The following is a 26465-nucleotide window of genomic DNA, read 5'->3' as shown; positions in this document are numbered from 1 at the left end:
AGTTTAACAAAGAAAAAAATAATTCTGGCGTAATTTGAAAAAAATATTAAAACTCTTTAATGCTTTCAAAGCATTTCAATTTGGTTTATATTTACGGACAATTATTTTTTAAATCGATTTCATTGAAATCAATTTTCATAAATTATCTTTTGAGAAAATAATAAAACGTCTTTGTTGTTTTAACGATTTTAAATTAATATTCCTAAATACGCATATCGCCATCCTTTTAATACCTAATTTATTTGCGTGTTATTTGTACTGACGATAACAGCGAATTCAATCTATCAGCAGTTTGAAATCTGTCAATAAGGGCCCATCCCATTTTGACTAATTACATAGACTAATCGAAATTTGGTGTTCTTACTAACTCTGAGTTAGATTTCCAAATATAATTAATACTTATTAAGAATGAAGTCGCATTGGGATAATTTCGGACGGTGGGTAGTTTCAAAAATTGGATAAACCTCAAAATATTCTTTTATTATATTTTATATCAATTTAGGTATTATTTGGCTGACATCTAACGGTGCGCTTACATCAAACGAGCGAATTCATTCTAACCCCAATATCTCAAATTATTTTAGTGCAAACAGGCGTCGAGCATTCTTTCGTTGTTCGAACACTAGTTCGAAACTATTATAACCAATGTTCGAATACAACACGGAATACGAGTTTTCGTGTAAACTAAAATATCACGAAAGAATGCTCTTGCTCTAGTTCTATGTTCGTTTGATGTAAATGTACCGTTATGTTAATATTCTATACTGGTATTCATCATTTTGAATATATTGCAGTATTGGCCAATTTTTTTTAAAGTGAAACTTTTATTACATCGTCTCAAACTGTTTGGTCTGTGTAGCGCATGTCGCGTGTATCGCGGCTGCCGAGTAGGTATACCTACTCGGCAGCCGACCGTCACGCGACATGCGCTACACAAAGCAGTGTTCGGAACCGTTCGAACAGTTTCACTTTTACCGTGGTTTCATAAAACCACACAACATTTTTTTATTTTATTTTATATCGAAAAATCACAATTTTTGAAATTACGCCATTCTTAATTACCTCAATGCATGGGTAAGGTTATAAAATATTGTATCGTTACATGAACATTATGTCAAATACTACCTATTCTCTCATTGGAAACATACAAAAGCTTAAAATCAAACAAATCTACTTATTTTAAAGCGGTTATGTTACAGTTAGAAGCACTTCGACGGTTAATTTACTTGACGTTGATTTTTATATTATAATCAAATGTATTTATCAGTTTATGGACATAAACTAAAAACTACTAAAACATTACTCTTAGGGCGGCCGTACACGGACCGCTTCAAGCAGTTGAGACCGACCGCTTGAAGCCGCGACCGGGCGGTGAACTATGGACATTCATATACTGCCGTACACGGACTGCTCGAGCCGTCGCGTCGTGACCGCTTCAAGCCGTCAACTTAGCAGTCCATGTACGTCGCTCAGCCGTTAACTGCTCGACTTAGTCATTTCATAATAGTCCGTCCATTCACAAAATAGGAAAGGTTGTATGAATACCAAAGCATAAAATTTTATGTTTTTGCTCAGAAAGATTTAGGTACATAAAGTCATCGACTAACTTTTACGTGAGCCATTCCCGTCGTTATTAATACCTATATTCTTATCATTTATCACTATGTTTCTCTCTTACATACGCCAAATGACTTGAAACTGAAAGAGACAAAACACTACCCACATCTTTTGAACAAACTTTTTTTATCAACTGTCAAATTTCCATACAAACTTTCCCTATTTCGTCACAAGATGGCGCTGTATCAAACATAGGTAAGGGCGTATTCAGAAAGAAAGCTTGAAACTTATAAGCGCTTATAAGCGCTTATCGGCGCTTATAAGCGCTGGTAACCCGCGCAGGAAAATATATGAACATGCGCTTATAAGCGCTGATCGGCGCCGACAAGTTTGTTGAAACTTGTTGGAACTTGTCGGCGCCGATCAGCGCTTATAAGCGCATGTTCATATATTTTCCTGCGCGGGTTACCAGCGCTTATAAGCGCCGATAAGCGCTTATAAGCGCTTATAAGTTTCAAGCTTTCTTTCTGAATACGCCCTAAGTTACCATGACGTCTTAAAGCAGAATTAATTATTATTTTTTTATAGGTCAAGTAGCGTCATTAATTTTTCACACTAGAATTAATACTACTTCAAGACTTCATAGTAACCCATGAAATACAAAATGTCAAATTGATAAATTTATTGAAAAACAAAATGACGTCAAGTAAATCGACCGTGTTATATAACTAATGCTCTTGGTCCGAAGACTCGACGTTCTCGGTTTGCGCAAACTTGAGGAACACCTGCTCTAGAGTTGTCTGGCTGAAGCTGTATTCGACTATGTTCAGTCTTTCCTTCGCTGGAAATAAAAAAACATTTATGTCACTGTGCTAGGAAAAGTATTTTAAGCTATTGCATAACTTCTATCGCGGGCCTTGAGCGCGGGGAAAAACCTCACGCTCCCCACGGGGACGGGCGCGGAGGTGTGGCTTGAAGGCATAGCATGCAATAGCTTTACCGCGTAATAGCTTTACTGCATATAATAGCTTGAAGGCATACTTTGTAATAGCTTTGGCAGTCCCCGAGTGCCACACGTCTTTTTTTTGTGTGATTGGCAAATTCTAGACACTTTCTGTTTTGGGTTTATGAATTTTCATCTTATGCAATAAATTCTTAATAATAATTTGCGAATCCAATGTAATATATTATTGATTGACAAATAAACCATTAAAAAATATAACAGCTTGCATTTTTATTTCCAATTTCACCAGCGGAAAGCGTCAAGCAATGACTGCCTTGTGCTGGTGTTGTTCATTCCGTTATTTCTATTACATTCCCCTATTTACATTAAAATAATCTTATTTCCTTCGCACACGAGTCTCTTCACTTTGCCCATCTTGAGATATAGATAATAGCATCGACAATTTTTTTATGTAAAATTCACCACAAAATACCAATTACAATGCTAAACTACACTCCAAATCCATACTAATATTATAAATGCGAAAGTAACTCTGTCTGTCTGTCTGTTACTCAATCACGCCTAAACTACTGAACCAATTTTCATGAAATTTGGCATGGAGATATTTTGATACCCGAGAAAGGACATAGGCTACTTTTTATCCCGGGAAAATGACGCAATCCCGGAAATCCCACGGGAACGGGAACTATGGGGGTTTTCTTTGACTGCGCGGGCGAAAACCTAGTATAAGTATAATTATATAAGTATCACTCAACACAAAATAGTAAGCTATATTTGAAAGAAAGAAAGAAAGAAAGAAAACGTTTACTTAATGGCACATAGCCTCATAATGAAAACAATTTATACAATACTTATATGGTATTAAAAATACACATTGTAGTGTGTAGTCTATGAAGCATGATGCCATTAAAAGGGGAAATCTCGGTGAACATCATATTTCATCACTAGCTGCTCCACGCGGTTTCACCCCCGTGGCCCCATTCCTGTTGGTCGTAGCGTGATGATATATAGCCTATAACCTTCCTCGATATCTAACACCAAAAGAATTTTTCAAATCGGACCAGTAGTTCCCGAGATTAGCGCGTTCAAACAAACAAACTCTTCAGCTTTATAATATTAGTATAGATTAAATACTAACCAGCCTCAATCTGCTGGAAACAGTCCGCCAAGCTAGACACAGACCGCTGTGGGACACTGAACACCAGCCGTTCAGCGAAGCTCTCCTCCAGTTCCGCTGCTGGGAACAGCCGAGCGACCAGCGCTACTGCTGCTTCTGCGCTTGCACCACCGCTTGACTCCGTGCTAAGGACAAGTATCGTAAATTAATAAAAAAGCGATAATAATGAACCACTACAAATAATGTAAATTAATAATTATATCGAAATAAGTACCGAGAAACAAACAAATCAACAAGAACTAAACAATTTAATATACTGCATAGAATACAGGGTGTCCCGTAAGTAGTGGACCAACGGGTTATGGGGAGTAGAGGGACTTATTATCTAACAAAAATACTAAAATTTATTGTCCTAAACCATAAAGTTTTTGATTTATGCTTTATTTTCAAAATTTGATAAAAATATCATCCACGTAAGCTTAATATGAACTTTTATCATTTCTGTTTTTATTTTATTCTTATTTTTTTGTTCAAGGTTGTTAAGAATACATAAGTCTTCCTAATTAAAATGATACTCAAGCATAATTAACAACAACAACAAAATTAGACCAAAAATAGGTAACATTTTACGTTTTAAAAATTTACGGACTGAAGTTTGAACAAAGCTGGTGTAAAAAAAATGTATGGTGACCCTGTGAAACTTTACTTTAAAAACTTCTACATCTCATACAAATTACAAAAAGGTATAATTGTGTGGTATAAAGTATTAAAAAAAATGTTAAATTGGCGTACAACATTCAAATTAGAAATTATCAGGTAGTCAACTCAATAAGTTATTCCGAGAATTATTGCCTTTATGGGCGCGCGCTGGAATTCTTTTGTATTGTTTCTGGCCAATCATAGACGATACTTGCACCCACTATTATTTTCTTTGACTTTCAACTATTTCAGTGACTTGCTTATAGCTCGGAACTACACGCGTGTTTAGCTTGAATCCGTCATTACGATATTATTCTTTGTTGAAGTGCGCTTGAATTGGACACTGATTTTGCTTGTGATTTGGATATTGTTCGACTTTGGTTTTTTGGAGGAAAATTCCTAATACATACACTCCACGTGAATATGCAGAAAAATGTTTTTTATTTATGGACTCAGTGATGGAAATGCTCGACAAGCAGCACGTGTTTATCGTGAGCGTTATCCCAATCGGGATTGCTATCCTGATAACCGATTTTTTCTCAGAGTAAATAACGCATATCATGAAGGTCGTATTCCTGGAATTGGAAATCGAATAGGAAGACCTAGATCAGTCGATGATCGTCTAATATTGACAGAAGTAGAAGAAGATCCTTCAACTAGTACTCGCCGTATTGCTAGACGCACTGGTGTACCAAGAAGTACAGTGCATCGCATATTGAAGAGAAGTGATTTGCACCCGTATCATGTACGAGTGAGCAAGCATTAATACCAGGTGATTATCAACGACGAATTAATTTTTGTCGAGAGATGCTTGATGCTTGGATCAAATTTTTTTTAACTCAATAATTTTTTTAACATTTCTGCATATTCACGTGGAGTGTATGTATTAGGCAATTTCCTTCAAAAAACTAAAGTCGAACAATATCCAAATCACAAGCAAAATCCGTGTCCAATTCAAGCGTACTTCAACAAAGAATAATATCCTAATGACGGGATCAAGTTAAACACGCGTGTAGTTCCGAGATATAAGCAAGTCACTGAAATAGTTGAAAGTCAAAGAAAATAATAGTGGGTTCAAGTATCGTCTATGATTGGCCACAAACAATACAAAAGAATTCCAGCGCGCGCCCATAAAGGCAATAATTCTCGGAATAACTTAATGAGTTGACTACTTGATAATTTCTAATTTGAATGTTGTACGCCAATTTAACATTTTTTTAAATACTTTATACCACACAATTATACCTTTTTGTAATTTGTATGAGATGTAGAAGTTTTTAAAGTAAAGTTTCACAGGGTCACCATACATTTTTTTTACACCAGCTTTGTTCAAACTTCAGTCCGTAAATTTTTAAAACGTAAAATGTTACCTATTTTTTGGTCTAATTTTGTTGTTGTTGTTAATTATGCTTGAGTATCATTTTAATTAGGAAGACTTATGTATTCTTAACATCCTTGAACAAAAAAATAAGAATAAAATAAAAACAGAAATGGTAAAAGTTCATATTAAGCTTACGTGGATGATATTTTTATCAAATTTTAAAATTAAAGCATAAATCAAAAACTTTATGGTTTAGGACAATAAATTTTAGTATTTTTGTTAGATAATAAGTCCCTCTACTCCCCATAACCCGTTGGTCCACTACTTACGGGACACCCTGTATAATATAAACAAGTCATCTATATATCGAATGACTCTTTTACTTGCATTTGAGAATATCCTCTTTACAAATCATAACACACACAAGTTTTAAGAACGTGTTTGATTGCTAAGGTCCCCATTGCTATCACAATAATTATAAAAGGATTGCGATAAAGGTATTATTTATAAGATGGATATCAATACGCGGTTTAATGAAATGTTCATGATTTTTATAGGGAATACTCTCAAATACAAATAAAAAGTTAATTGTATACATTGATGACTTATTAAAATTATATTCTATACTTTTTATTATAGTATTGTTTCATATTATGTACTAATGAATCATTTTTGTTCTATTTCTCTAATTCTTCCATTATAATAATTAGTTCCATTTCTGCTGTTTCAAGGCGGTTTCTTTATTGAAGTGAAACTTCTTTAGGCGCGTTGAGACTAAAATTTCATGGTCTAATCATCCCAATACCGTCACGTAATGGAGTAAGGCGACGATTTTGGTATTTTTGAATCTTGTCAAAGAAGTTTCGGTTATGACACGTGTGCTCGGCACAAACGCTATTATCTATATCTTCTTCTTATATATAAAAATGAATCGCAAAATGTGTTGGTAAGCGCATAACTCGAGAACGGCTGAACCGATTTCGATAATTCTTTTTTTAGTATATTCCTTGAAGTACGAGGATGGTTTTTATGTAGAGAAAACGTAAATATGCACGGGCGAAGCCGGGGCGGACCGCTAGTACATATATAAAAGAAAGTCGTGTTAGTTACTCCACTTATAACTCAAGAACGGCTGAACCGATTTAGCTGAAAATTGGCAGGGAGGTAGTTTAGAGCCAGGAGAAGGATATAGGATAATAAATATGTACCACGGGCGAAGCCGGGGCGGACCACTAGTTTTTTAATAATTATTATTTACCGTTGGTGATGATGCCGCAATGGAGGTGCGCTGCCCACGAGTGGTGTGTGAATACTGACGTCTACTGCATCTGCTTCTCCTTCTACTTCAACTTCAGCTGTTACAGAACCACCGCCTGAACCACCTGTTTTTTTATTATATGGTTAGACAGAAAACGATAAAAACGTTTTACAGACATTATTGTTTGAATACTTGAGAAGATAGTGTGTCAAAATAGTTTTTTTGAGTTATACATTTTTAAGCTTTTCTTTAGAAATTCTTCCTAATTATAAATTAAACAAAAAAAATACAATTTAATCTCTCTGTAATCGTGAGTAATGTTCCAAACATCAGGATTAATAATAATTTCTTCATTCATTATTTACTTCATATTAAACACCTTTCATTTTAAATACCTAAAGATTTTATACTTATTTCCATTTTATTTCAAGTCTAGTTTAATAGGTTTTATTTTTTACAATTAACAATTTTTGTTTACCTTCATCCGCTTCACCTAACGAAGGCGAGTTGTTACCAGACCGCAAAGGAGAAGGCGACATCGACATGTCAGACTCCATCATCTGAAAAATGATAATAATTCAACTTCTTTTTATTTCTTCTTTAAAAAGTAAAACTAACACAATCTACATATATGCAAAAGGCAGTTTTACTTTTTTTGAAGATGATACATAATGTTTGAGTAAAGCAAAAGGTTTGAAAAATTATATCCATTATATAAAAATACTGGTATAATATATAATATATTTTTATTCATAACTAGTTTTAAACGCGCGGCTTCGCCTACGTTACCTACAACTTAACAAATTATAAACAAAAACTAACTTCTTAAGCCACTCTATCTATCAAAAAAAAACGCATCAAAATCCGTTGTGTGGTTTTGAAGATCTAAGCATAGACAGACAGACCAACAGCGGGAAGCTCCTTTATTTTATACTATGTACTGATCTCTATAGTCAAGCGAGTAAATGTATTATTATTATATGTAAATACTTTGATAGGTACCGTTTGCTTGTGGTTATTCTGTCCAATCTTCATTTCTAGCGTGTAGCCCGCGCCATACAAATTCTTGAGGTGCTGTGTTGATCCAACACACCTATAGGAAATCATATTAAGTATAAGGTATGTTTTGTTTGCGAGAAAAATTGCTGAGTTCTCATTTATTTCTATGGAGAATTTTATCGAATTTGTTCCAGCAGTTTTGGTATTCACACAAAACACCAAATATTTGATTTTACAATACTTTCGATTTTTTTAAAGACTTATGAAACTATAACTTCGGCTATAACTATCTCTTGTTTTCATCATGCACAAACAATGAATGGAAACATAAAAATAGTTTAATCATAGAATAATTGCTGTTATACTCTGGAGTAAGATTTATTCTTGCTTGGTGAAATCCACCCTAAGAATGAATGCTAATCGATTCTATTATAATTTTACTTTTTGCTTTATCTTTGGTTTATTTAGATAAAATGTTTGCCTCACCGCAGACCTCCCTTGACCATGATCCCAACTCGGGAACACAAAGCATCGGCCTCCTCCATGGAATGTGTTGTGAGTATAGCACCTTTCCTACCCTGAAATGTCATTGACATAGACGTTCATTTATTTGGGACCAAAATAAAAATACAGTAAAGAAAATATTAAACAGGTAAAAAAAATATGCTAAAATGCCGGAGATGAAATACCATATTTTCTAATTCAGCCATCATATTTAAACAATTAATATCACACACTAAAAGCCTAGAGTTAATCTTTGCCGCAGAGTGCAAATGTTGTATGTGAAATACTTGTATATGTTTAGAATGAGGATAACAAATATACTATAAAGCTATTTAGCCAATTTAGTGAGCGGAGTCATATCACCAGAATCGCCTCAAAAACTTCGCAATAAACTTCTTAATTATCTAAGAACCTTTGATACGACCCTGAAATGTCTTCCAATTTAACATTTTTGTATTCTTATCAATCTATTTACCTGGAAGCTAGCCAAAATAGTGTCCCACAGGAACCGTTTACTCCTGGGGTCCATCCCGGTGGAGGGTTCATCCAGCAACACCACCCGGGGGCTGCCCACCATCGCCAGGGCAAAGGACAGCTTCCGTCGAGTGCCTCCAGAACATTCGTCTGCGTTCTTGTTCGCGTGCTCCATTATTTGGAGACCGTTTAGGTACGCGTCTACTATCCTGAAAAGTATTGGTAGATAAACACATCAATAACAGTCAAATAAGGTATTTATGTTTGATGATTATGATCGTAGTGACTTGTAAGATTTAAATCTTATAAACTAGCTTTCCGCCAGCGGCTTCGCCCGCGTAGAGAAAGAAAAACCCGAATAGTTCCCGTTCCCTTGGGTTTCCGAGATAAAAAGTAGCCTTTGTGTTATTCTGGGTCTTCAGCTACCTATACATATATTCGGTTCAGTAATATTTGCGTGAAAGAGTAACAAACATCCACCCATCCTCACAAACTTTCGCATTTATAATATTAGTAGGATATTGACTAATACATAACTAACCTTGGTGTATCCGCCTTGCTAATCCCACGTATAGCGGCGTAACACTCAATATGCTCTCGGATAGTGACGTTCTTCCACAACGCGTCATGTTGCGGGCAGTAACCGAGTAATTGGAACGCACTAGACTGTACTTCTTCTATGCTCTTGCCACCGAGCATTACCTGGAAGTTAAGTTATTTTTTAGCCAAACCGACATACATAAAAATCTGGCAAACGCAAATCTAGAAATATTTATAAGGACAATTCGTTTATTATCAATTCAAATTCAAATTCAAGTTGGTACTATGCTTCTAATTCATTCTTCAAATACTAGAAGCATAGTACCAACTAAATCAATGCAACGTTTTTATGTTAATTTTATTATTTTGACTAACTTAACTATCTATTTGACAAAATTTATTTATGTTCAAAAGTTAATATCATCATTCAAATCTGATTCTATAAGTATCGTAAAGCAAATTGTCGACACAGGTAATTGGGTATTTTATTCTAGAAATTGACGTTTCAAATTCGACTTTATCATTCTAACGAATTTTTTAATTTCCACTGCAATACTTACTGTGCCGTTAGTCAACCGCTCTTCAGCAGTAACAATCTTCATAGTGGTAGTCTTCCCAGCGCCATTATGGCCCAATAGACCAAACACTTCACCGCCATGCACGGCCAACGACAAACGCGCTACAGCAGCACGCTTCCCGCTATCTTTGTCACCGCACCATGTCACTTCGGAATTCCTTATTTTGTATTCTTTACGAAGATTCTGGAATCGAAATTTTGATATAGCAGGATTTTTTGTATTTATGAGCTCGAAATATATGTTTTAGAATAAATGTCTGTTTATCCTAGCCTAGCCATAAATCATAATATTGTGTTCCTTATTTTATAAAAAAGGAAAACTTTTCCAATTTATTTGTAACAACTCAAATTTTCATAAATTTTCCACCAAAATGTGCTCATATAAAATTACATCCCAGATCACGCCTATTATCTAATAGTTGTTTGTAAAACGAGCAAAAATAGAAGGATTAATCTTAAAATAATTTTCAGAACAGTCATACAATTTTAAAGTTAACTCCTAGAAAACAAACAATCCAAACATCTCTTTCCTACAATATCAGTATAGATGACGTCATCATGACGTCGCATTTAAACAATGACGTCATCACACTCACATGTACAAGCAAAGCAGGTAATTGCTGCGCCTGCTTGCTCTGTATCTGCTGCAATATGTTCGCGACCCGGCGCCGCTCGCGTCGCACATCTTCGTCCTCTCCCACTTCGCCGCCTGCTTCTGATTCTGAGTCTGGCTTGTCTGGCTCGATTTTCTTGCGCTGTTGATTGAATATTGCTTAGGTTATATGTGGGTTGTAAAATAATCAATGGTTTTGTAGACAAGATAATATGTATAAGAGAATCATTTTAAATTACTAGTATCTTCATAATTAGTTTGTATTTTTTATTGATGCTAATAATTAAAGTGAAATACTTATTTTCAGTTCACGAAATTGTCCGTGTTCATCGTTATTTTTGATCAAAGGTACTAATCGTTTTTTTGTCACTTACAAATTAAATAACCGCATTAGAATCCTTATGTGTTACGTAGTAATGGTGTTGTCGTATGATAGTAGGTAATAAAAGAAAAAAATGTTTTTAGAATCATCAAGAATTTTTATGAATATGGAATTTGAACTATTTTGTATCTATTTTCATATGTCATTTCAATTCCCAACTATTTTTATTAACCGCAAAAAATAAGTACCTATATAAGAATTTTTATCAAAACGGAACTATTATAATTCATCATCAATCATCATCATCAGCCCGTATAATATTATGTTCCCACAGTTGGGACACTGGCCTCCTATGAGGGTACAGGCCATAATTATTATGTCTATTATAATTATTATGTCTTTTTTCCAGCAAAAATTAGTGTATATGACAATTCAATTCCGTATCCCACTAACCGGACATATCCTAGCGCCCGACTTGAGCCTGTCGGCCGCCAACAGTGCAGCACCACAGAGCGGCACGTGCAGCACCATGGCGCCGATCAGCACCCACACCTCCGCGGTGAAGTAGCTGGACAGCGCGGGCACTGTGCACGGCCCGCTCAGGTTGCAGGTTAGGTATACCCTGGATAATAGTATGGTCGTGATAATAATCTAGGTATACCCTGGATAATAGTATAGTTGTGATAATAATCTAGGTATTGAGCCCGGGCAAGGGATCGAGGGGTCTGGAAGAAAGTACTGGACCAGGCCAGGGCCCACTCGCGACTGTAGAGCCTCAGATAGATAGATAAATAGATTGCCTGGAGAATAGTATAGTCGTGATAATAAGTATAGTCGTGGTCATAATTGAAATTGAAACTGAGGTTGCAGGTTAGGCATACCCTGGGGGGTGTATAGTCGTGATTATAAGTTTAGTCGTGGTCGTAATTGAATTGGTAATCGAATTCAAAGTTAATCGTAGTCGTATGTTATTTTTTCGTAGTTAAAGTCACAAACATAATAATCACCATTATTTTTTCCCAGGAAATTCGTTTTCATTAATGAATAAATGATTACAGTTAGCTTATTTATACTGTTGTAAAATTTTATTAGATACGTAAATTTTATTGTTCTTTATATATTTTTAGATTTAAGTAAATAGGACTATCTTAAGTAATACAACCATGTATTGAGTTGGTAGGTTTATAATTCATTATCTAATTAAAATGAAATAATTCTTACCTATCCACATAATAAATAATGGCGTACGGTATGTACATAACGTCTAAGAAACTGAAGAGCGTGTGGAGGTAGAACGCTATTTCATTACCTGAAAATAATACAATCAGTTAAATTTCCATTCCACATTATGTGAAAGAGAAATGAAGGTAAACGCTTAAATATTTGAAGTGTTTAATGTTTCAATAACCGAAAAATATGAAGTGGTTAAGAATATTTTTCATTTCGTCTAGCATAGTTCAATAAGTTGGATTTTAGTTTTCCGACCATATTACTACATCTTCAAAAACCCGAAAAAAGTTGGTTGTCTGTAAAGTCGGTTTACTGACGATAGCTGAACGTGACAACGTCCGATTGTGCTTCTTTGTCGCTCGTTCCGCGCTCTCGCTCGCACTTCAAGCCTTACATGGAACGCCTCAGAGCGAGGTAACGCCGCATGAGTCATGTTTCTTCGTGCGTGCAGCCGGCTTTATCGAATTATAAGACGTTGTCACGTCAAAACAACAAGTTCTTCGTAAGCAAAAGACAAACATACAATTATCTATAGATATAAGAAAATAGCTGTAAATCTTACCCCACTTAAAAGTATCCAAACAGGCGACCATAACAAACGGTATAACCCCAACCCAAGTAGTAATATTAGGCATGATACTCTGCGCGGAGTCCATCTTGTCGAAGATGTAAGAGAGACAGGTGTTAAACAAAATGGCGGAAGGACTGTACAACATGAGGAGCCCGGTGAGCATGGTAATCGCAGATCCGTTTGTTAAGCTTGGAATGTCGTTAATGATTACCTGGAAAACGATAAATAAATTAAAAAAAGTAGTAAAGAGAGAAAAGAGATGAAAAAAACTCTTAAAGTTATACGAAGAAAGTTTTGGCAAAACAAGAAAATACGGTTATCCAATATCATAAAAATATCACCAATATCATATTGATAAAAATTTAATCCAATAGAAGAAAAAACTTTCATAAAAAAATGTGTGCGTGTACTAGTGTACACACGTAAGAAGTGAAACTTCTTTATGACCTTATTTTTCAAAAAATAATTTACTACATATATGCAACTTTACAGAAATACGTCGAATCACGCCTGGTAGGGATAAGAAAAAGATGGCGCGTAACGGAAAAATGTCACGCGTAACGAAAAAATGTTACACTAAATTTTTTTCCAACCCCGATAAAGAAGTTTCACTTCAAAAAAAAATAAGTGAATATACTTACAAGTATCAAAACACCAACGCTTGTTAGAATCATGATGAAGATAAGAATGGTGAAGTACGTAAGGAAATACATACTCATGGACAGACCATTCACTCGCAACTGATTCTTCGCCTTAATCTACGAAATAAGTATAGTTAGAATAAATATAGTTTCAAAATAAATGAACAAATTTTTTTTCATTACAAAAAAAATAAATAAATGGATGGACCATTTAATCCAGATTATATTTAATAATTATATCGGCATACTTTTAGGTGTTACTTTAATTTAATAACATTGCAATTTCATCACCACCAAAAGATGATTTTTCACTTTTATCATTTACATAATATAACATAAACAACAGCGGACCAAGAGTAGAACCTTGGAAACCCCCATACAAAACCAACCAAAATTCCAACTAACCTCTCTATCATAAACGATATCAACAGCCAATGTTACAGGAACCAACGCGAATATCATCCCCATAAAGATGGCGCACACAACACTGCCGAGATTAAACTCCTCCGGCTGTTCTGTTTGTTGGAACGGATGCGTCAAGACTTCTATAGGCCTGAAGTTTTCTAATTGCCCTGACGCTGACATTAAAACCCTGGAATTATCAAATTATCAATACACATGTATAAAGTTTTAATACGTAAAAAGTAAAATGGTAATTCATCTACAACTCAATTTGAGCATTCATTTTTGATTTGACGATTGAAATAATTTTTGAAGTAAAACTTCTTTAGGCGCGTTGAGAGTAAAATTTCAAGGTCACGTCATGGCAATACCGTCACGTCATGGAGTAAGGCGACGATTTATTTTGAATCAAAGAAGTTTCACTTCTGACACGTATGCTCGGCACACACGCTCTTTTTATATTTTTAAATATTTAAATAGACAATCTTTCTACGTTTATCTTGAAAAAGTCTAGTACTGTAAAATCACGATTCCATTTTTCATTTTAAATTTCTTAATGACGACAATAATAGTCCAAAATCCTTACCTGTAAATACTATTGTCCAAAAGATTAACAATAATAGGCAAACTGTGCGTATAAGTACTATTATAGTAGGCCAATATATTCCCGTATGGAATCTGACTTTCTTTCAAGCTGAACGCGCCAAAATTCTCCATATCTAGAAGACTCGAGAAGTTTCCATCGAACAATCCTATCGGATACGCTCCTAATGTTTCTAATGATGTTTTGAAATCGTCCACAACTTGAAAGTCGTTTAGTTCTGTATGTAAAGCGGTTGGGGTCTTGTTGGCGTACGCATTGGGGTCCAATTTAAGAGGTTGCATTCGAAAAAATACGATCTGACGTGATTTTATGTAGAGTCCAAGGGCGCAGGATACTGTGAAGAAAGAATTTATTAGGTATAGAGGCAGGAAGTGACTAAAACTATAAACTTTTTAATATTATGAAAGCACAAAATATTCGATCGGAAATACAAAAGATATTCTTAAAATTTATCGTATTAAAATTTAACTTCCTTTTACACCAAAATACGATTTCCATTAATAAGTATAATTTTGTTCCAATTTAGGTATATCAAGAAAAATATCGAATACCACTTATTTTTACCATTATAACTAACATTTTCCAAGAGATTCTATGTCTTTTTCAAATCGAAACCTACATCATGTACAATATTAAAAGTAATCGATACTTACTGATAGGCATGAAGATCATAACATATAGTTTATACGGGTCTCTGATCATCCTGACCGTCCGTATGTACACGAGCGCACAGAACGTCCTCCAACAAGATGGATTCGTTTTCACTATCTCGCCTAATGCTTCTACGGAGACGGGTACATCTGGTGTCACCTGTTTAATAGTTATAAATGTGGTTGGATTTTAGTGGTTATTATCTATACTAATATTATAAAGCTGAAGAGTTTGTTTATTTGAACGCGCTAATCTCAAAAACAAGACAGGGCCAAGTGGCATTCTTTGGGGGAGGCTTTTACCCGTACGGGGTCCATATAGTAACCTACCTAGTACTTAAATTAACTTTATTAAATTATATTATCTTGATTAGTATCTAAACTGTTCCAATATTGTACCTAAATTGTAATTGAAACTATACCTGTATCTTATGGATCAAATAAAGCTTTATTTTTATTTAATCTCAAAAACTACTAGTGCGATTTGAAAAATTCTTTCGGTGTTGGATAGCCCATTCATCGAAGAAGGCTATGTATATATCATCATGCAAGAGCAAAAGAAGCGGAGCCACGCGGGTGAAACCGCGGAGCGCAGCTAGTATGAAATACATATTCACTTTTTTTTGGTTCGATGTTTCTAGCTAAGCGTATTTATATGTTACTACATTTGTATATGGTAAAAAATTAACTGTTTTTCTACAGGAATTAACTATAGAGTACTACGATATTCGTAATATTCAGTTTTGAAATAATGAGGATATGATCAATGCAAAAACAAAAGATATAATCTGTGGATATAATTAGAGGTAATGATGTTAATGGTTCAAGTAGATATTATGATTATAAAATGAAGAAAATGAATTAAAATGCTTAAATGCTCAGTGTTGCACGAGTTATCCTTAAGGTTACGAAAACAAAAGAATATTCAAGAAGACACCAAAACAAAATAGATGTCAGTTAATTATCTAATTTATAATTAGTTATTCATTCATTGTAAAGTTTTTAACCCTTATGAGAGAGATAAATGAAGAAGAACATCACGATCTCCTGTACCTGTCCTGTAATATCCGTCCTCCTAAAGAAAAACCTAAATATATCCTTCGTCGAAATTTTAACGCAGTTGATATAGATGCACTCCAACGCGATGTCCGTAACATTGATTGGTCTCCGCTCTTATCTTCCGCTTGTGTAAATGAAAAAGTGGCCTTTTTTTAACAACTGTTTATCGAATCTCTACGATGTTCACGCTCCACTTCGGCGGATTAAAGTAAAACATTTACCTGCTCCATGGCTTTCTGAAGATTTAAAATGTTTACTCAAAGCTAAAGCTAGAGCCAAGAGCAAGTATAAGCGGACAAAGTCTGACGAGAGTCGTGATAAGTACCACAAGATAAGGAATCGTTGTAATACATGTTGTAGAGACGCACAAAGACGATACTTCCATACTTCTGTAGAGAGTGGTGATCCTCCCATAATATGGAAATTTCTGAAAACGTTGGGGATTGGTAAACAGCGTAATATATCCAATAATGCTTCTTTAAATCTTGAACTACTGAATCAGCATTTTTCAAATACCCCATCCGTTCTTAATAACTTAAATAAGCAATTTACATTAAAATCGGTTTCAGAAACACCAGCACCAAACTATCCATCTTTTGTGTTTAAATGTTTTAGCGAGAATGATGTTAGGCGGGGTGTATTATCCATTACATCGAATGCTGTTGGCAGCGATTGTATTGGCCGTAAAATGATTCTACCCATCCTTGATCTCATAATCCCGGTTATAACTCACATCCTTAACCATTCCCTATCCACTAGTACTTTTCCTAAGTCCTGGAAAGACTCCCACCTTATCCCTTTACCTAAGAAAATAAATCCATCTTCCTTTTCCGATTATCGTCCCATTTCTATCCTGCCTTTCCTATCTAAAATCCTTGAAAAGTTAGTGTATGAACAGCTACATAGATTCTTAAACCTACACGATCTTCTTAATCCCTTCCAATCCGGTTTCCGATCCGGTCATAGTACGGCCACTGCACTTGTTAAAATAACCGACGATATTCGTCATGGAATGGATAATAAAAAGCTCACGGTTCTAACATTATTGGACTTCAGCAATGCATTTAACACTGTCGACTTTGATATACTGCTGAGCATATTAAGTTCTTTAAATATATCGGCTTCAGTAAATGACTGGTTTTACAGTTACTTACATGGGCGTCGTCAGCGTATACGTATAGACGAGATTGAGTCGTCATGGTGTGATGTTGGTGCTGGTGTCCCGCAAGGCGGAGTCCTGTCTCCATTGTTATTTTCAATATTTATCAACACTATCTCAAACAGGTTAACGTGCCACTACCACATGTATGCCGACGATCTCCAAATCTATACACAATCTGCCCTTGATGATTTACCCCAGGCAATCGTTTCGGTCAACAAGGACTTAAGCAGCATTGTAACTTGGAGTTCGGATTATGGTCTTCAAGTGAATCCCTTAAAAACTCAAGTTATCATTGTTGGCAGTCCTTCTTTGATTGCGAGGGTTATCTGGGTGAATCTCCCTCCTATTTTAGTCGACGGCACACCTATTCCTTATAGTGAGGCTGTAAGGAACCTTGGAGTTTACTTTGACAACACTCTCTCGTGGCGCTTTCATATAAAGGAGGTATGTAGGAAAGTATATGCAACTGCTGGTTCACTCCGTCGTCTTCAAAATTTTCTTCCCATCCCAACCAAAATTCTGCTAGCACAATCCCTCCTTTTACCCATACTTGACTACGCCGATGTAAGTTATGTCAATATTACCGTAGACCAATTAAATAAGCTCGAACGTCTCCAAAACCTTTGTATCCGCTTCATATTTGGTCTACGGAAATATGACCACGTCTCTGAGTTTCGTTCTCAGCTCAAGTGGCTACCCATTCGATTTCGCCGGGATGCTCACGTGCTGCAACTTTTATATCAAGTTTTGTTTAACCCCAAAACACCGAAATATCTCAAGGACAATTTCGTGTTCAGAGGAGAAAACGGAGATTCTGTCCGCTCATCGGAAAAGCTCCGATTAATAATGCCAGCGCACCATACAAACTTTCTGGATAACTCTTTCACTGTTCGTGCAATCAAACTATGGAATGCATTGCCGGATCCAATCAAGAAGGCTCAATCTGTAAATACTTTCAAAAATATGGTTCGTGATTTTTATCTTTCTCAATGTCCCTAGTAGTTATGTTCATTTATATATATCTCATTTATATTTATAGAAATATTATATATTATTCTTCTTCTCATATGTATGTATGTATCTATTTGTGTACATATGTATATTATTTATCTCATTCTTGTGGCTTGTATATTATGCTGTTATTATTTTATCTATTGCTTTTTTTTTTTTTTAACTATTACCTATTTACTTTATTTTTGTATGTATATATTTATTTGTGCTCTGCCCTACTCCTATCCTTTACTTAATATCTCTCTGCACAACCGGTTGTCTGGAAGAAATCGCTATTTAGCGATAAGGCCGCCGTTTGTTACAATGTATCCTAGGTTAAGTCTCAATTTGTAATTTATCTTGAGCAATAAAGCATAAATAAATAAATAAATAAATAAATAAGAACGGCCCGATCGGTACACGACACAATAGATTTTCTATTGTGTCTGTGATTCCGGGGCCTGAGTTATTAATAAAAGTTACAATAGGCAATACAAATACTTACTAATCTTACCTTAACATGTTCGACTCCATGTGTGGTGGAGTGAAGAGCGTGGGACGCGGGAGGAGTTAGAGACGTCGTTTTTTGTTGCTCTTTATCATTTAGTTCCTGTAAAATTATATTAAAAAAAATGTGTGCGTGTACTAATGTACACACGTAAGAAGTGAAACTTCTTTATGACCTTATTTTTCGAAAAATAATTTACTATATGCAACTTTACAGAAATACGTCAATCACGCGTGGTAGGGATAAAAACAAGAAAGCGCGTAACGGAAAAATGTCACGCGTAACGAAAAAATGTTACACTAAATTTTTTTCCAACCCCTATAAGAAATAATAAATATGGAAATATTTACTAAATACATATAATGCTTCGATAAAGTTGAGGTCAAGACTAGGCTAAAACTAAAACGTGAGATATAGAGTCGTTTAGAAAATAAAACAATTATAGTCATATAAACAATTATAGAATATTTTTCATGTCCATCCAGAAAAATACCTTGTTGTTTTTTTTTTATAATTATGTTGACTTATTATTTATTAATAAATAGCTCACCTGGTAGCTAAGAGTTTTGCTTTGCAACGACAGACTTCTGGATAACGCTCGAGCTCGCACCAACTTCACAGAAGATACACCTTCTACGGACTCCATTTCTTCGATATTTTCACCTTCCAAACTTAGGAACACTTCTTCTAATGTTGTCATTGATACGCCGTAACTTGTGATGCCTAGAGATAAAAGGGCATTTGATTTGTATTCAATGAAATTCACATTTGATAAATAATATACAGTATTTCTGTTCTTTATGTCCAAAAGATATTAAACGAGGCGTTTATTAGTGCTTAAAATTGAAAACATAATCACATCAGAAAATACGTCGAGCAGATTCGCATTATGACAAAACCTAATAAATAATAAAATAATGTTATAAAAAAATTAAAGACGTGTGGCACTCGGGGACTGCCGCGGTAAAGCTATTGCATGCTATGCCTTCAAGCCACACCTCCGCGCCCGTCGGAGTGGGGAGCGTGAGGTTTTTTTTCGTTACGGAATTTCTGGATTCGGTCCCCGCGCTCAAGGCCCGCGAAAGAATCTATGCAATAGCTTAAAAGGTACAAAAATGATGTACTCAATGATCATTTTAAACAAGTCACTACACAATCCTACTATTATTAGGAAGTTTGTATGTTTATTTGTTTGTTATTCCTTCACGCAAAAACTGCTGAACCAATTTTCATTTAATTTGGCACACACACAATTTTAATTGTTTATTAACACAGATGATAGAAGATCTTTAACTGTAATTACATTTGTTGCCTGAAATAAATGAATAAATAAATATAAATTATACTCACCCAACCGATTAGTCTTCTCCCGTATCTCCGTTTCTATCGCATGGAATAACGGCGGGAACAGATGAACCGCGTAATGTGGTAGAATATAGGACAGTTCCCGCCCGTGTCGCCGCGCTTTTTCTGCGCGTCCCACGTGACCGCGGACCAGGCGAGTGATTTGGTTCTCACGACATGCGCCTGTGGTAGAGTTGTAAATAAATAAAAAAAAGACGGGTTGCACTGGGGGAGTGCCGGCAGAAGTGAAAACTTGATTATTAACGTTGAGCATGCTTGATATTTTGGAATGGTATCCGTCTTACGCTTTTTCGATCAGGTCACGTGTCCTGACGCGAGTTTAAGATTTTATACCCATTACAGAAAAAGTGCTCAACGCCGCTAAACAAGTTTTCACTTCAATAAATAAAAATCATTTATTGAGTACCTAACAATACATTGACATAAATTATACAAACTCGACGATCGCCTCAACTAGGTATAAATCTGTGCTAGAGACGACCAATAGTTGTAGAGTCAATAGTTTGCAATTCGATGGAATTTGTAGTCGATAGAGTTTTGTGGTAGAGACTGTAAGTCGATACATTTATGAGATAGTGTGGTAGGATTTAGGATAGTTCCCTGCCGTCTCGCCGCAATTTTTTAGCACAGAAGTTTTGTAGCGGGGAAGTTGTGCATACATCAATAGATCTAAGTAATATAACAGTTGTAATATATTGTAAGAGTGGTTTTTAATGCGAGTAATGTTATAAAAGTTAAAATTAGTGAAGATCAAACTTACCATCCAATACCAGTGTTAAGTGGTATCCGATACCAAATTTATTTTTTAAAAACAACGAAGTGCCAGCACAGCGAACCTGTAAAGAAAATAAAAATATAATTCTACATAACCTAAAAATAAATATTGCTGAGGAAAGATTTAAGTTTTAATTTGTACTTGTTTGTTTTGAATGGACAGATAAGAACAAACAAGAACGAATATTCAAATCAATTGTTTTCCCCTATCAATAAGCCACTGCAATATACATAGTTCTTAACCCTACTATGTATAAAGACCAATTTTCCTTACCCTGCCCTTGCTAATAACAGCTTTCCTATCCCCAAGTATTTCAGCTTCGTCCATAAAGTGCGTGATCAGTAAGAGGCTCAAGCATACTCTAATTCACGCCAAAACAGTTCTTAACCCTAATATGTATAAATACCAATTTTCCTTACCCTGCCCTTGCTAATAACAGCTTTCCTATCCCCAAGTATATCGGCTTCGTCCATAAAATGCGTGGTCAGTAAGAGAACTCGTCCACGCTTCGCTCGCTGTAAGATGCGCCATGTTTTCCGTCTTGATACCGGATCTACACCCGCGGTTGGTTCGTCGAGGATAATTATCTGAAAAGAAAGAAAAAAACATTGCAATATATTATGATGTTAGATATGGTTATCTCTGAAATATTAAACTTTTATCTATTTTAAAATAGTATTTTTGCACATATTACGAATATGTATTAACGATATGACTATTACTAATATGAGATATCACAGAAACTGACAGACAAGTCCAAACTGGATATATTAATAGAAACTTGAATGAAATGATAATATAATACAAAGTTTTTATTTTGGCATGTATAATTGTAATTGGAATTTTTTGCCTGAAAAAAAAAAAACAACATCTCCCTTTTTTTGATGTTGCGATTAAAATTACAGGTATTTCTTTTCAAACAACGTTTTTTCATTAACTAAATATAAATAACCTCACTGACCTTAGGATCACCAATAAAAGCGATGGCTATACTCAATCTCCGTCTCTGCCCGCCAGAGAGATGCTTCGAGAACACGTCCATTTGGTCCAGAAGACCCACTTCGGATACTGCTTTGTGGACCTCATCTGGTATTCGCTTGCTTGGTATACCCTGATTAAAAGTAATTAGGTAATAAATAAATTGTTATATTGGTTTTCAGGAATATTTTCTTTTAAATATAACTGTAAAAATAGTATTTAAAGTGAAACTTTTATTACATCGTCTCAAACTTTTTGGTCTGTGTAGCGCATGTCGCGTGACGGTCGGCTGCCGAGTAGGTATAAAGCAGTGTTCGGAACCGTCCGATAATTAATGTGCCTAAGTTTCACTTTTACCGTGGTTTCATAAAACCACACAACTTTTTTTTTCTTAGTATTTTAGCACAGCACTTACAGTATCTTCGAAAACAAACAATAATAATGAATAGTTAATTGTTCGCTTATAAATATAAATTTATAAAGAATAGAAAAAATTCGATCACGAGGCGGGACTCGAACCCGCATCCTTCGCGCCATTCCGGGGCGGATGCCCGACCAACTCAGTTAATTGTTCGCTTATATTTATTATGTGTCTTTCTAAAACACACAGCGTTGGTGAAGAAAGCTGTCTATGAATCCTATATATCTCTATGAAAAAGGGTCACCTTACCGAATATCGATGGATCTTTCACCTCACTAGCAAGAGCGCGTCCCTAGTATGTCATCTGTCATCGCCAATTTGACATCACCTTTGAAGCGCTGTCATCTGCCTCTGCCGGCGCCCGGCATAGCGTTTATGAATTCGTGCGCAATAACATCGCGCAGAATATAATTAGTATTTATCTCTAGTAAAAGTGATCAGATTAAGTTACTTTTACCTGAATAAAACACATAAAGCGTTAAATTTTAGTAGTAATTGGTTTAGGAACGGAATTAGTTCCAATATGAAACACAAAAGACCACGTTGTCGGAAGAAAATTCGAAAAACGGTGCTTTGGTATGTATAATAGTGGCGGGAACTCTTTTTCGTCCTCGGAGGACGAGAGAAGCAATGGTTCGTCACTGCCCAAGAGACCGGGAGACGAGAAATTCCGTAAGTACAATCAGACTTGTCATAACATGTCCGGACTCGTGCATAGAATTCCATGCAACACGTGGCATACATATTTTCACAGTATTTGACACAAATACATCAATATTTAGATGTAGGTAATTAGTAATAAAACACAATGCATGCCTATAGTGAGATCGCTATATTATCATCGGGTTTATTTATCATACACAGGCACATTGGTTACTGTGTCAAGTATTGCTTTTAACCAGAATTGTGAGATATCGTTAGGCTACCTAGGTAGAAGGTACTTAGGTTTATGGAATCGACCGTGATCCCCTAGGACTAACGAGCCCCAGCAGCAGGTAGTGAGGTATCTCAATCACTTTGACCGTTCAATTGTAACTACCTCAACAAAAGTGAGTACCTACTACTTAGTGCCCACTACTACACAATTAGTTCAAAACAATTAAGAGGTACTTATATTTTAGATAGGTACAAAACCTGTCTATCACAATATTCTAAAGAGAAGAAATTGTTAATTAACTATTATAATATAATTTACATATCTATCATGTATCAAACATGTCACATATAGATTTTACATTACTTAAGATATGATATAGAATGTATAATGTGAACAACGGTCTCACACAATTTTCAGTATGAGGTACTGATTACTACAAGTTGAGATTACCTAGTTTATGGTAAATAATTCTTAACATAAAGAGCGTGTTTTCATAGTCAATTGATACCAGAATAAGCTTTGATTCTATGGGTACTTATTTGAATAAGTATTGAAAAATCATAAGAAATAGACATTGCATAATAGGAGATGTAGATATGTTTATATACGTTATCATCATCAAGGACCCATATTTACCATATCCCCGAACAGTTGAATGATATCATTCTTGCTTATAATGTTACCGATGATAATGATGTTTATCTAGTTCCTTTCTTACTTAAGTGAAAGAGCTTGCCTTAAAATTCTCAGGCGTGATAAAATTTTTATAATATCAACAGTAAAGTAACCAAAATCTTTGTATTTTTTATTTGTATCTTCTACAAAAATATGTACTGAAAATATGTACAAGGCGTCCTTAGCCATGATTAGCTTAGTATGGTTATGCTGAAAGAACTGAGTGTCCAGAAAGACACAGAAAAATATATGCCATACTTACATTCAGATATGCTTCTGGCAATAAGAGCTGATGGCTCCGCCAGGTTGATATTCAATCTGAGACACCTAAACACCTAGGTATTAACCAGGTAATAGGCTATTTGACAAGGTTTTGATAACTGTCTCAAATTATTAAGATACGTTTATAGAGCACACAAAACACATGTTTCTTAATTTTTTGTAGTTATTCATTGAGAAAATGGAAAATAAAAACATGATATTCAAATACGCCGCCAAAACACAATTTTGAAGAATATGGCGTCTCGCGACTATGGTGACGTCACAGCGGCGTAAACATCAACTTGCTCCTAGTACTTATTGTTCGTTTTTGTTTTAATTATAGTATAATTAAGTTAATATGTTTAAAAACCAGAAAATGAGTTCTTATAGGTGGTGTGTAGTTCCTGGATGCAGAAATACAACTATTAAAACCCCTGACAAACTATTTATATGTGCTCCAAAAGATATAAAAATGCATAGAAAGTGGTTGCAGTTAGCTCGCAGAAATCCAAGTGATATTAGATATTACAATATCAATTAAAACAGTTATATTTTTTTGTGAAGACCACTTCGATGTAAGTATGGTGTTGAATACCTAGTAGGCAGTTTATTTTATTTGCAATACATAGTATAAATCGTCTCATTACTTACCTGCTTGAGGTAAGATAATGATATATATAAATTGATGATGACGTGTTTGTATTGATATTGAAAATAATCAATACAAACACGTCAATCCTATAAACTGGATGGCTGAAATGAAAAATAAAGGACTTAATCTAAAAAATGTATACTTCATAATTATTGTGCTATTGTGATTCATGTTTGTAGGTACAATTAACTAAAAAGGTAATGAATGACGATTGAAATATTAACTTACGTAGCTGTTTTCACATTTCTCAATTGAGGAGCATAAAAATCTTGGTTGTTTTTAAAGAACATGCCAACCATTATAGCACAGTATTACAATATTATTTCCTAATTATAGCGTCCACTTTAGGTAGATTTCTACTGTCTGCTTTTTCGAAATTAGGTTCCATGACAAACAAAAATAACACATAACGAACAAAACTGATTACAGACACCTTGAATCACAAGAAATAAGTTATATAAGAAACAAAACCAAAAGCGAAATTCAGCAACGACGTGAGTAAACGTTGGGATCACTTGTTATTTACGCCGCTGTGACGTCATAGCAGATGCAGCCAATCATGGATGTTTTCGGTCACGTGGTCATTTTAAAAAATATGATGTTTTTTCTCGACGATTTATAAATAAATAAGTTATTATTTATATCATTTATTAATTTAAATCGCTTCAAAAACCTTATATATATATGGATTACACAAAAAAGTAATTTATTTTTTATACTGTCAAATAGCCTATTTTGATACATATCACAGGTTATAACGGTAATTAAATTTTTACAAAGCCAGGATTGGCTTGTAAAATTAGACATCATTGGTAACAGTAATGAGATTCTTCCAAGGCCAGGATTGACTTGTACAATCAGGCATCATTGGCCTATTTTCTGCCTGCATATTGCAGCCATTTCAAATGGTCGCGGAGACCCTACAAGCTAGAGGTGCCCTCTTTCTGTTTTATTTAAGCTATTAAGTTTGGTCTATTGAGACCGTTACAAAATTAACTTCACAGGTCTTGTAGACTGTGAGGATTTTGGAAAAGCTTGATTGGCACTACAGCCACATAAAGTCCATTGCCTTCTGGTTTAGTTGGACAATTATCTTTTGGGTCTACCATGACTAATCCAATTTAACTTCACAGGTCGCGGAGACCATGGAGGTTTTGGTAAAGCCTGATGGGCAGAACTATTCCAATTCAACTTCACAGGTCGCGAAGACCATGGAGATATTGGTAAAGCTTGATTGGCACTCCAATCACAAAAAGGGCCACAGCCCTCTGATTTAGTTAGACTATCAGGATTATTCTAATAATTTAACTTCACAGGTCTCGGAGACCATGGAGATTTTAGTAAAGCCACAGAATGAGCCACAGCCTTCTAGTTAGACAATTATCTTTTTGTCTACAAGGATTGTTCCAATTAACTTTACAGGTCCCGGAGACCATAGAGATTTTGGGAAAGCAGGTTTGGCACATCAATTACAAAATGTACATTGTAAACCTGGATACTTGTGCCTCATGTGTGATAGTATAGAAATGTCTGTGTTATTGCTAGTCCCAAAAGCTTCAAAGATAGAGCATACTGTGGTAGTCATTAAGAGGACCATGTCTTGCACTAAATAAGAGTTGCAGACAGTTCTAGACATCTAACACTGAGAGGACTGTACAGTTGTCGCCTCCAGGTATTTCTCTAGAGTTTCGCGCACAGC

General features: G+C 35.2%; 1 protein-coding gene across 2 annotated transcripts in view; it reads right to left on the bottom strand.

Moving 5' to 3' along the window:
* Positions 1-2116: 2116 nt before the first annotated feature.
* LOC149898897 (cholesterol transporter ABCA5-like) overlaps positions 2117-26465 on the bottom strand; it is a 62059-nt gene continuing 37710 nt past the window's right edge. The window contains exons 14-36 of one of the 2 annotated variants that reach the window (XM_090114184.1): positions 21864-22013; positions 21322-21489; positions 20888-20963; positions 20113-20289; positions 19313-19485; positions 18769-18864; positions 15047-15203; positions 14376-14727; positions 13793-13979; positions 13388-13504; positions 12738-12957; positions 12167-12254; positions 11399-11567; positions 10607-10765; positions 9994-10194; positions 9435-9595; positions 8895-9102; positions 8402-8493; positions 7907-8009; positions 7395-7476; positions 6917-7040; positions 3660-3823; positions 2117-2398 (exon numbers count right to left, since the gene is read on the bottom strand). In XM_090114184.1, the coding sequence (XP_089970310.1) occupies positions 2286-2398; positions 3660-3823; positions 6917-7040; positions 7395-7476; positions 7907-8009; positions 8402-8493; positions 8895-9102; positions 9435-9595; positions 9994-10194; positions 10607-10765; positions 11399-11567; positions 12167-12254; positions 12738-12957; positions 13388-13504; positions 13793-13979; positions 14376-14727; positions 15047-15203; positions 18769-18864; positions 19313-19485; positions 20113-20289; positions 20888-20963; positions 21322-21489; positions 21864-22013 (3537 nt within the window). In that variant the 3' untranslated portion in view covers positions 2117-2285. The remainder of the gene's footprint in view (positions 2399-3659; positions 3824-6916; positions 7041-7394; positions 7477-7906; positions 8010-8401; positions 8494-8894; positions 9103-9434; positions 9596-9993; positions 10195-10606; positions 10766-11398; positions 11568-12166; positions 12255-12737; positions 12958-13387; positions 13505-13792; positions 13980-14375; positions 14728-15046; positions 15204-18768; positions 18865-19312; positions 19486-20112; positions 20290-20887; positions 20964-21321; positions 21490-21863; positions 22014-26465) is intronic. The other variant, XM_090114185.1, reaches the window with a different exon arrangement.

The sequence above is a fragment of the Colias eurytheme genome, chromosome 21, assembly GCF_061535395.1.
Source record: "Colias eurytheme isolate Ceu_HAF_F1 chromosome 21, ilColEury1 Martin Lab GWU primary, whole genome shotgun sequence".
Classification (NCBI taxonomy): Eukaryota; Metazoa; Arthropoda; class Insecta; order Lepidoptera; family Pieridae; genus Colias; species Colias eurytheme.
This window is presented reverse-complemented; position numbering and strand designations above follow the sequence as displayed.